At 52.8% G+C, this 12,455-nt stretch overlaps 1 protein-coding gene across 3 annotated transcripts in view; it reads left to right on the forward strand.

Moving 5' to 3' along the window:
- ERG (ETS transcription factor ERG) overlaps positions 1-12,455 on the forward strand; it is a 214,914-nt gene that overhangs the window by 173,835 nt on the left and 28,624 nt on the right. For all 3 annotated transcript variants that reach the window (XM_036218930.1, XM_036218931.1, XM_016127471.2), the window contains one exon: positions 5,316-5,467. In XM_036218930.1, coding sequence (XP_036074823.1) covers positions 5,316-5,467 — 152 coding nt within the window. The remainder of the gene's footprint in view (positions 1-5,315; positions 5,468-12,455) is intronic.

A 12,455-nucleotide genomic window follows, 5' to 3' on the forward strand; every position in this document is an offset into this window, starting at 1 on the left:
TGGGGCTGCAGAGGAAAATGATGAAATCTCCTTCTTAGGAAAAAACCCTTTAACACAGCTAAACACTGGTTCATTCATCAAGAAGCTTCTGGAGAGTTGTCCTGGGGGCTTAGGAACGGAGTTTCTTCACGCCCTGCTTCTGCGACCCTACGAGAACCCAGCTGGGTTGGTTAACGCGTCTGACTTCTCGCCCGGCTTTAAATGTGGTCCGACAGTTTATTTGCTGTTCCCTGCCATGCCCTTTGCCCATGGATCCCCAATACCAGCATGTTTTAGGAGGCCGGTGCTCATGTTCTCAAGTTCCCTGAACTTAATTCTCCGGATGACATTGAAGAGTGACGAGTTCACTGAAATTCGACAGGACACCTTAATTAGGCATGCGTCACCAGTAACCAGGGCACGGGCACCCACACCCCATCGTTGTCACCATGAAGGTCGAGGGGTCTTTCTACGCTGTATGTGTATTCCCTGGGGTGTCCGTAGCAATGCCCAAATGCCACGGGAACTTGCAAGATGGCCGCAGAGGCTGAAATGCTAGAGCCGTGTGGCCCCGAGGCCGTTGCAAGCGACACACCCAAGTCCCGCACGCCAGGTGCCCGGTGCCTTTGCGAAATTCTTCGTTCCAAACCAGCCTTCCCTTTCGGGGCAACCCCAGCTTGTGGTGCGATTTCTCCTCCTGTTTCAGAGACAGGCAGCTGCGTTCCCAGCTCTGGTCCCTCTTACGGATGCCTTGCAGTGTACGGACCGGTCAAGGCCAGCGTTTTGTGGGTTACGAATAGAACCCAGACCTGAAAACTCAAATCTGAGAATGTGATTAAGACACCATAATTTTTTATCCATTTTATTTTATCGTGGCGAGAGCGCTTAACGTGAGATCGACCCTTTGTCTAACGAAAGTGTGAGTGCATGATACATTATGGGTCACTGAAGGGTCACAGTATTTTACGACGGACCCTCCAAAGCTACTGCGTCTTGCTGGACTGAAACGCGATGCTCGTTGGTTAGAAAACCCCCCACGCCCCCTCCCCCAGCCCGGCCGCAGCCACCATCCCCTCTCCCTGATCCTCTGAACTTGACTGCTTTGGATACATCAGCGGAAGCATGAAGTGTATTTGTCTTTCTGTAACCGGCTCATGTCACTCAGTACAATGTCCCCAGAGTTCACCGATATTGCCACACATTACAGAATTTCCTTCTTTTTAAGGAGAATGGTGTTCCGTTGTGTGCGTACCCCACGTTTCCTCTACCCGTTCACCCATCAGTGGACATTCGGGCTGTTTCCACGTCTCGACCACTCTGAAGAGGCCATAATGAACGCGGGAGTGCTGATACTCTCAAGGGTCCTGATTTCGGTTCTTTTGGATAAATATGCACGGGAACCGCCATACCATTCTCCACTGCAGGGAGGCGATAGCTCATGGCGGTTTCGATCTACATGATAACTTTCGTGTGCCCTTAGAAGAATCTTTGAGAGAAACACCTCAAACCATGCTTTATTTGCAATAAAGAAATTTATGCCCCAAACAGGAAAGCAGAGACATTTCATATTCACCAAATGATTATCCACTTAGCAAGCACCTGATGAATTACCTTAGAATTTTCACGGAAACTGCCAGAAATCACCTATGCGACTATGAAGAATACAGTAATTAAAAGGATGCTGTTTGCGGTGTGCATTTCAAAAGCAATGCGTTGAACACCCAAGTTCAATAGGGAACACGTGACCCTCACTTTCAGGTAGGGCTGGGTGCAGGTGGGACACCTCGCTGTCTGCAGGAGGTCTTCCCTGCTGACTCGTGTGCCTCTGAACACGATGACAGCATGGCCACAGGGCAGTCAGCGAGCAGGCCGACGTCCAGAGCATGCATCTTTTCTTATCACACCTGGGCAAGGAGCTGAAAATGTATTTATTGCGAGGCTTTTAAGTATACGCTTTGCAGTTCTCTGAATCACGTTAGGATTTCATTGTCTTAGAGCAGCGTCTAAATGGACGCCCTTGAGAAAACGTTCTCCAGGAATTGCCTCTGTTTCTTACATCTTTGTATACATGTCCTGGCTGCGTCTCACATCTGCATCCTGGGGACAAAGAGCCCCCGGGGCTAGGATGGCGTCCTAGAATAGGAATGCTCGTGTATACTGCAGTGCCTAACTTAACCCAGAGGGACATGTGGGTCGGGAGTTCTCAATGCCTTTCCAGAATTCAGGCCGACTTTACGTTCTAGAGGGCCGCGTCTTCCCCTGGCTCGGCGCGGGCGCTCCAGGCGGGGGCTGGGAGCACGGGCAGTGAGTTCAGGGTGTGCGGCTTGCAGCCTCAGGTCTGCCTCCTCCCAGGTCTTTGCTGCTGTGTGCACCTCCGGGAAACCCAGGCGACGTCGGCCCCGGCTGCACAGGGCTGTTGGGAGCACTGGCGGCTGCTGAGTTCCCAGGACAGGGCCCACACGAACCTGCTGCTCTTCTGCTGTGAGCATTTCCAAGAGGAAGACCAAGGGGAAATGACCGAAAAGCGAGACTGGAACACTTGGGTCCCTTCAACCAGCATCCGTGGGACGCCCGCTGTGTCCAGCCTGTGGCCTGGCGGGGCGGTGCCCTTCCCTCTCCCAGGCTGGAGGCCTCTTAGATTTACTATAAAAACCATTCGGAATGACCAAAACATGGTTCCAGTCTGTCTTCCTCTGAAACTAAAACAAAATGCGATGGAAGAAAAGACCATTTCATTGTTTTTAAGGTGCAAATTTGGAAATAGGGTCAGAGGTCTCATGTGGCTGTTTCTTACCATGAAGGCTGAGGCAGAAAAGATGAACGAGATGCGTTATGTCCTCTGGTTGCAAGATGAAAACAAAGGAAACGTATGGAAAATTGCTACTATTTTAAATATTTACATGTAGTTTTGGAAAGGTCTGGTAACAATGTAACTGAATAGCTCATCACGTCTCTGGATTTGATGACAGATCTATTTTAAGACCATAGGAAAATGGTCGTGATCCATGCCTAGAACGCTTGTCCTCAGATATGGAAATAAAACTGTTAAGAATTAGAAGAAAAAGAAGGAGTTTCTTTAGAAGGATGCATAACTCCTAGTGTCCCCTGGTTCTATAATTCTGTGCCTCTCTGGGACCGTTACCTTTTTAGACAGTTAACTGCTCTGCGGGGGAAGGAAGAATCGAGGCGCGTGGTATACAGCAGGCACTCAGGAGAAACGGTCTGGGTGGACAGGTGCGTGGCCGCATGTGGACATTGCTTATCCTAGACCTTACAGTCCTCACTGGAGATATGCTCGTCACCTAACTCACACGTGAAGTCTTTCTTTTAAAGTCCCTTGAACTCTCTTCTCTTGTAACGTCTGTCCTTGAGACAAACAGGCCAAAACACGCACTCCGCTCAACTGACGGACTTTTCCAGAGGGCTAGGAAGCTCAGTCTCAAGCGAAGGCATTCCGTGTTTCGATATTAGGACGGGTCCTTTAGCGAACAATGCTCGAAGCCAGGAAAACCAGAGGAAATAACGCGTGCGTGGGCCGCGCCGGAAACCGAGGGGCGGCGCTAGTGTTTCGAAGGCTCCTCCGTGTTTGCGCAGCTGCGGGGGTGCCGCAGGCAGGCCTGTGCGTCTCCAGGCCCTGGGCGGCCCCAGCCGTCACGTCCGTCCACGGCAAGACTGCTCCTTCCCCGCCATCGGCTCCCCGCCTCAGCGGCAGACGTGGGGCCAGGTGGCGCCGAGAGCGAACCTGTGTGTGCTCACAGCCCCCAGCCGCCGAAGGGATGTTTTCCAGGGCCCTGCAGCCCCAGCCGGCCCTTCCTGTCCACACCCCTGCTGTGGCCTTCGGGTCTGGAATAGCCTTGCCCGTCCCGCCCCAGAGAGTGCCCCCCACCCCGCCTCGGGTGCTTGTGACCTTCTCAGACCCGGAGGTCAAGTCCAGGCCGTGATTCTGCGAGGCGCCCCGCCCCGCCCCCCACATCCCCTACCCCTACCCCCCAGGCCTCCGCTGTTGGGGTGGAAAGCTAAAGTCCCGTGGGGCTTCGTCGATTCCTGAGAAAATGAAAACTCAGCTGCCGGGTAGAGCTGGAGAGGCAGTTTCTAGAAATCCACCTTAGGGGATGGACCCGAACATTAGGACCTCCCTGCCGGAGCAGCCCCGGGCCAGCCACCTAGAAAGCCGACGACATGTTTTTGTTTCCCGGTTAAGCTGAATTTTCTATTTGAAGTTTCTTCATTAGATAGAATTTCACCATGTCCTGTAACTTTCAAATCTCAAAAAAAAATCTTTTTTTTTCCCCCTTCTAGAAAGGAAGCTTTGTCTTTATCCAAACAGCCATGGCTGCCTTACTGACAGCAGTTCTGGGGACAGTTGCCCAGGGGCCAGCAGCTGAGCCCTTTTTTTCATCTGCACAGCTAGCTGCACGCACCCATCCCAGGGTCCTGGGGGGCCACTGGAGTCCTGGGGTGCCTCCCGGGATGCCAGGCCCGATCCTCCTCCGCCTTCCTGTAGGCACCCGAGCTTGGGACTTTGTGCGTCTCAAAGCTCCGTATCTAAGGATCAGCCGCAGGAATGGGGCTTTCTTCCCGAGGTTCTGACAAAGAGGGCGCTGTTCTAGGGTAAACCTCGCTGAGCGCCCAGCGCCGCCTGCGCGGCCCGCTCACTGCCGCGCAGCGAGAACAAACCGCCGTTCCCCGTTCCAGCATGTTTCCCATTCGTTGTTGCAGGCGGGGATCGGACGTGAGTTTCAGGGGGAGCTGGCTGGGCAAGCAGAAGCCGGGTGGCAGCTTTGCCCCCCACGTGCCTGCTCGGGGCTTCGACCGAGCCTGGACTCGGTCATAGTCAGCTCGGCAGCCAGGAACAGATGCTGGAGTCCGGGCGGAGCCAACGACGCTACTTCTCACAGTTCTGGAGGCGCGAAGTCCAAGGCCAAGGTTGCCAGCAGGGCCGGGTGTCTGGCGAGCGCTGTCTCCTGGGGGACAGAGGGCCACCTTCTCACTGCGTCCTCACAGGACGGGGAAGGGGAGCTGCCTGGTCTCTTCTTAGGAAAACACACTCACCCACTAGGTTGGCCTCATCCTCGTAACTTCACCTAAACGGAATTATCTGCCCAGGGCGTCGCCTGCAGAGGCTGTCACATACGGATTGGGACTTCAACAGAGGGGTCTGCGGAGGACACGGACACTCAGTCCCCAGCCGGCCCTGCGTTTGCTTCTTCTCTGTCCTCCTGTCCCCCTCGGTCTCCGCCCTCTCCCTTCCTTGGTTCTCTGTGTCACAAGGAGCCCGGGGCGGCGTGTTTTCCACTGGGCACAATGACGGAAGAATTTCCCTTCTTCTCCTCCAGGAACTCCCCCGACGAATGCAGCGTGGCCAAGGGCGGGAAGATGGTGGGCAGCCCGGACTCGGTCGGGATGAGCTACGGCGGCTACCTGGAGGAGAAGCACGCGCCGCCCCCGAACATGACCACGAACGAGCGCAGAGTCATCGTCCCAGCAGGTCAGGTGCTCACGGCCCCCCCCCCCCGCTCCGCCCCCAGACCCCGCCTTCTAGAGCAGCCTGGAACTTTCTCTTCCCGCTGGTGGCGTCGGCCGCCCTCAGCGGTCTAGAGTGGTGATTGTAAATGTCAATCGGTGCCGAAATGTCACCAATGTGTGTGTGTGCATGCACACCTGAGAGAGACAGAGAGACAGAGACAGACAGACACAGAGACAGACAGACACAGAGACAGACACAGAGAGGGAGACAGAGAGAGAGATTGAGAGAAAGATTGAGAGAGAAGCAGAGAGACAAAGACAGAGAGAGGGAGAGAACCGTCCATAGAAAGTGACCTTTCTAGGGAGGAATTGCCCTTTCCCTGAGATTGTTGGGTGTTAAATGTCCTTTCTTTTGTGAGGCACTGTTTGTAATCAACGGTAGCCTCGTTGGTGTTTTAGCCACATTTTTATCTGCCAGAATAATAGGTTAGAAGCTGTATATTACTTGTTCTTAGAATCTAACATTCCAGCTGTCGCTGGCCTGTGACAGAGTCTGAGACCCAGAGCAGTTTTTACCAGAGCATGAGTTCTCGACGCAACCTCAAGCAGTAACTCTGCATTTAGGAAAACGCCAGGAACTCATTTCTTTAGCAAAGCGAAAGGTAACGGGAAGAATGACTTAAAAGCTCCTTGGAGAAAATGCGTGACGTAAAACTGAAAACGCATAGGGGCAGCTACGTGGTCCCCGCCCCGCGAGCCCTCGCTCGTGCCGTGCGGTCTGGGGGAACAGGCGCCCCCGAGGCCTCGTGACCGCCCTGACGAGGAAGCCGAGGCTCCCAGAGGCCGACTGCCTTTTCCAGGGGCGAATGGTGAGGCAGAGGCCGCCTCGCATCTGAACGGGTCCGTCCAGATCCTGCTTCCTCTGCCTTTAGGTGTCAGACTAAATCTCAGCAACTTACAGTGACCCCTTGTGGGTGCTCATTCCGGACATCTGGTCACCCTGCCGTTCTGCGTCAGGGCTTGAACTTGCCGTCACCTGAGCCTGCACCCCTTGATTCCAGGTAGCCCCATCCTTCAGGCTCCGTGCGGGCATCTCAGGGAGGACCTCCCTAACCGCGCCCTGTAGGGTCTGTCCCCACTCTGCCCATGACTCTTGGTCCCTCGTCTGCCTTAGTTCCCTTTACTGCATCCCTTCCCGTCCGTCAATAGAGTGAGCGTTTACATCAAAGGTCACTTGTTACCTTCCCCCCTCACGGAGCGGGAGCCCCACAAAGGCCCTGGCCCTGTGGGAAGTGCAGCGCCTGGCAGGGGGCCGGCACTCGGGGAGCATTCCCCAAGGGGAGGATGATGACAGGGTGTCCGCCATGGGCTGCACACCCTGAGTTATCTTTATTGCCAGAGCAATAACAGGCGTGCGTGGCCGAAGTCCGCGCCAACCCGATCCTCCCCTGCTCCGGGGGATCGTGAGGGCGAGCAGGTGCAAGGCCCCTCCGTGCCCTTACGCTGCATGAGCTCGTGTCCAGCATGATTCTGTCACCTTCCAAACAGGAGAGTTCAGAGTGGGTTCGCGGACTGAGCTCCCCATTAAGACCGTCCCGCGTGACTTTCAGGAAACCACATGAAGCTGATTCGATACAGTTAGGTTTGAGGAGGACCATCCTTTGGGGCCGTCTCTCACCTGGAGGCGCCTCAGAAGGCTCAAGTGTGCCTCATGAGAGGGATAAAACTGGCTTCGATGTTTATTGAAAGGCCATCGACATGGCAACTGAGTCATATACCCGGGGGCGGGGGGAGGAGGTCACCTGTTACTGTGTCTTAGAACAAGGGGCAGCGCCCGTTGAATTGGGGAAAATATAACAATTAAAAATCCAAAGAAAATATAGAAATGAACATCCTCGGTGTGTGGCACCTAACAAAGACTTGGGGACAGGGACGTGCCCGGGGACACCTGGGAGGGCAAGGCTGCTGCGCCTCAGACGCCGGCCAGGTAGAAACAGGGTGAGTTAGACACCCAGAGGGTGCCCACCCGGCCCGCCTCACCCTTTGCCTTCCTCCTCAAAAGAATGTGATGTCTTCAATTTAGGCAAAACAAGTTTTTGGTTCTTTGAGACGAGAGCATCTACCCGAGGAGAGGCCTGCCTTGAAAATTCTCGACTTGGTTCCCCGTAGGATCGCAGACCCACGAAGTAATGACTTGGCGCCATCGACGCCCTTTAAGCAGTGAGGCCACATTTCTGTCACACTATCAGGCTGCTTCGATGTCGCTCATGGCCGCCCCGAGAGGGCCAGCCTTGAGGCTTTCTGCGTTAACCGAAATGTTCAGAAGAGACAGGGGAGGTGTTTACCGGGGGACGAGGCGGAGAGCCAGTCTACCCAAGCCCGAGCATGCCGGGTCCCTGCCGTGTGCGAGGCGCTCCCGAGACGCCCGTTGGGCGGGTGGAAGGCTGGGCACGCCGATTGGCTCACATCGAGCGTTTGTGTAAAGGCCGGTTTCACCTCCTGAGGAAAGTCCTCTTTCAGCCTTCCCCTCCCGCGGTTGCTTCACGCCGGTGCCGGCAATTATTATTCAGTTAGCAGCGTTGGTAAGCGAGCTGGGGGGTGGCAGATTTTGCAAGTCGTGAGTGTTTCGGTTATTAGTCAAGGCTTCATGTGTGTGCGCTCAGGCGCAGACGCGCAGACGGACATGCACACACACAGCCTCATTGCACAACCCAGAGAATTCCCCGACGTGGCCCCGAGGTCCCAGGACCCGTGGCCGCTCCGTCGGCTGCTGCCCCAGCGCCTCGGCCCTGGCTCCAGCACCCACACACCTTCCTCAGGCACGTTTTAGGCACAGAGTGCTCTGGGACAGAGAGAGAGACTTCTCCAGACCGGTTCTGATTGATGGTTCCCATGATTCCTATGAGTTAGCTGCATGGATTGACACTCAGGGTGTAAATCGTAAAGGTAGCTAAGAAAACGCGAGTCGTTCCTAAGCATTCGCACCATCAGTCCACTGTGTACTGGTGTTCAGGTGTCAGGCCTAGAACTGGTCGTGAAACACAGTGACCAGAAAACCGGTGTGCAGACTCGGAGGCGAAAACACAGGACCCGGGCCCCGTCTGCTCTCGGCAGGGCGGGTTCTCACGCGGGGATTCCTCACTCTCTAAGCCTCCGGTCTTGAGACTTGCTCTCTTCAACTCGAAAACTGTAAAGAAACTCATAAAATATCCCTAACGAGTGGATGTATACCTTCGTTGAAAATATTTTCGCCGCATCATCATTTCAGAATGGACCTAGGACACGCTCACACAAATACATACAAAGGAGCGAGGTAGAATTGATTTAAAAAATAAATGGATAGAGGTCATGGGCTACAGTGAGAACAGCGTGAAACCAGGAGTGAGGGGTGTGTGTGTGTGTGTGTGTGTGTGTGTGTGTGTGTGTGTGTGTAGCTGAGCCTCCAAATATATATACATATATATATATATATATATAATAAATAGATATTCTCATGCAAATTTTTAAACCCTGCACAGTCGCACAAGCTGAGTGTTATTTGGCTCCAAGGTGCACAAATAGAATCCCTCAGTCATGATTCAGTGCTCACAGGGTAACAGGAAGACTAACAGCTATTGGGTAAGTCACAGAAGAGTGTGTTCCTTGGTTTGTAATAGGAAGACAATAGAGAAATCGCGAGAAAAGCCCTCGGCCAGTTGGGCCACCAGACATTCTAGAAAGCCCTGGCTTACCCCTGTTGTCTGGCAAAACTGTCGATTGTGCCTCTCAAAGTATACTAGTTAGACAATAAATCATCCCTATACTTTTTATCTATCGTCTGTCTATCTATCTATCTATCTATCTATCTATCTATCTATCTATCTATCATCTATCATCTGTCTATCTTAGTATGCTATATGTGCATCTGAGTCTACACCCCATAGGGTTGGGCAGTTTCTTTCATGGTTGTAGATCAAAGTGTCATTCGGTGACATCATTCTTAGAGAGACTCGAGACGTGTGACCTCGCTAAATGGCGCTTTGATAGCTCAGTTGAATCTGGAGGCTGACTAGAAAATATGTCTCGAAGTGTGATCAGAACCACTGCCATCAGGATTACCTGGGAAAGTTATGATTTTCAAAAATGCGTATTTCCAGATTTTCTGCATCCGGGTGTGGGGTTGAGGATTTTACATCGTTTACACATTCCTTGGAGGGTTTTCATGCATAATAAGATGTGAGAAGCTCTAATCTAGATAGAAGACGCTAAATAAATTTTACTTAGTTTATCCTAATTATTCTCAATTAAGGCAGTATGTGTCACTTTTAGAAGTGAGAATGGCAAAAAAAAAATAGAAAATAAGTTTCATATTGACAGTCCAAAAAAAAAAAAATGAAGAATCACTCATTTGGTAGGAAGGAACTTCTTCTGTAAGATATATTTTGGGAGCCTGCCATTGGTTGGCCCAAAAAATGTAGTAAAGGCCACATGTCAGGAAATTCGCAGGGAAATTCGGAATCATTAAAGACACAAAATACAGCGCGAGAGCCGAGGACGCCCAGTCGGATCCAGTGCCGTCCTAGGCCCGTATGCACTTCACTGGGTCCTTATCAGCAGCCGAAGCAGCCCGCGCACAGTGCTGGGATCTGACTTCCAGATGTTTCCAACTCTGCCTCCCCGAGGCCGTGAACACACAGCAGCGGGTCCCCCTCGCACGGTGGAACTAACGTGTTCCAAAGAACATGCATTCCAGGTCCCACGGGGCAGCTGCCATTGGCGGGCGATGGGGGGGGCGGGGAGGGGGGGAGGGGCGGCTGCCCCTCCGCGTGCCAGGCGAGCCTCTGGCGGTCACCGTTACTTCTTAGGCATCGACAGTGCCCTTGGCCGTGAGCTGACTGAGAGGCCGGCACAGTCTTCTGCTTTTCTTAAAAGTTGCAAAATGCTGACCAGAATGCAAGGGAACCTCTGTTTTAGCGGCTTGTCCTGAAAGATAACTTTGTTTTGAAAGATTATCTTTTTCTCTCTTTTTGTTCCCTAAAATGGGTGGCGACGCCTCAGGCTTTTCAAACATTTCTACTTTTATTTCCTAAACGTCCGCCTTGAGCACATGCGCTTGTGGTGATCGGGAGTCTTGGAGATAAGAGTTGCCACATCAATCTCTTCACTGGTTTAGCTCTCTTCATATATTCGGTTGTTCGTTCATTCATTCATTCACTCATTCATTCATTCACCGTGCACTTACTGTGTTCCGGTCACCATGGTGAAAGCTTTTATGTGACTTAAAAGCCCCTCTCCTTGGCCCCCGGACACACACAGCGGAAACCACTCGCATTGTGTCCTCCTCAGGCCCTGCACGCTGGGCAACTTCGACTCAGCTCGAGAAGTATTCATTGAGTACTTGTGACTCACGCTGGTCACAGAGGAAGCCACCAAAGCCTGTCAGGAGTAGATAAGACCCGTCCACATGAAGGAAGCCGTCCGTGACAGACGGGCATGTGATTAAGAGTGTCGCTAAGTGATTCAGACAGACGTCTCGAAACAGCTGAGGGACCAGATGGCAGTGAACGTGACTGGCTGGAGAAGGTTCCTTCATCCCCATCGGGATCTGGTTCCTAAACCCCCGTGCGGCCTCCGCCTTCGGGTCCTTCGGTTTCATGCGGCGGCGGCGGGGTCGCAGTCCGGGGTCGCAGTCCGGGGTCTCCGCCTCTGCTGTTCCCGCAGGCGGAGCGCCTTTCCCCCGCCTTCCCAGCAAACCCTCCGCATTTCGCCTTCGACATCGCCCTGTGTAGGACGCCGCCCTTGACCTTTCTGACACACTGACCGCTTCTCTTACTTCTTACCGGCTCTTTGGTCACCGTGCTTTATTTTGTTTGAAGTTACGTTCGCGATGCATCGATATGCTTCCTCAAAGGTGGGGATGTCCCACTGAACTCCGTGAAGGCTTTGAGACGCCCCGTGAACGAAATTACTGATGAGCGCGTGAACGGAACTACCGTCCACGTGGAAATTAGGGATCAGCACCGAGGTAATAAAACACGTAAATGGAAAACGAATGCGGCCGTTTTGACCGCGGGCTTGGCCAGGGTGCCGGAGCTAGGTGTCCAGTGTGGCTCTGAGTTTCCTGGCAGCCCAAATAAAAAGTCGTTTGGAGGAAAAAATATATATAAATCCCTGTTTTCAAAGAGGCATTTCACGGCAGCGCTTTACCCAGGGCAGAATCCTGGAAGCAGGCTCTCTGGGCTTTATGCTCGGAGCCCAGAGGGGCTGCAGGGGCGGCCACCTTCCTGCCACAGTTGCAGCACCATGTTTCACCAGTCTCTTGCTTGTGACACCCTCCGCGAACAGAGCGAATTGCATTAGAGGACGGCTCAGTGCAGACAGACGACACCCGCCCCGTGCATCTGCAGGTCCGGTTATCGTGCGGCCTGTGAACTCAGGACTTTGAGTTCTCACCCTGGCAGAGGGCTCACGTCGCTTTCGTGTGTCTCTTTCTAAGTATGACATCTCTAGGCTGGGCTTCGAAGGCCGATGAATGACAAGTAATGGGAGAACATGCTCTCTGAGCAAGCCCAGGTAGCCAGCGCATTACGTCTTAATCTTGTTAGAGTTAATGATTCATAAGCCTGCGTCTTCGATCGCAAGCTTCACGCGTAGATCATTCTGCCTTCTGCATTCTTCTTAATCACCAGACAAAGCAGTAAGCAGAGGTCAGTAAATGTGCATTTGTCGAGCTGATTCAGATTGGGTTAGTGAGAATCGTAAACACAGGAGTTGGAGTTGCAAGATTCTCAATGCTGTTAGTTCAAGTTCATATTCGTCAGGGCTCACAGGTTGACAGAAAGGGGTTCGAGGAAAGAACCAATCTCTCTCTCTCTCTCTCTCTCTCTCTCTCTCTCTCTCTCTCTCTCTCTCTGTATTTGATAGACATAGATATTTATATATGTATACATAAATATCTACCTATTATGAGGAATTGGTTTACTTGATTATGGAGGCTGAGAGGTCCCACAGTCCACACACTGCCATCTGCA

This window comes from Rousettus aegyptiacus, unplaced genomic scaffold, assembly GCF_014176215.1.
Source record: "Rousettus aegyptiacus isolate mRouAeg1 unplaced genomic scaffold, mRouAeg1.p scaffold_m13_p_4, whole genome shotgun sequence".
NCBI lineage: Eukaryota > Metazoa > Chordata > Mammalia > Chiroptera > Pteropodidae > Rousettus > Rousettus aegyptiacus.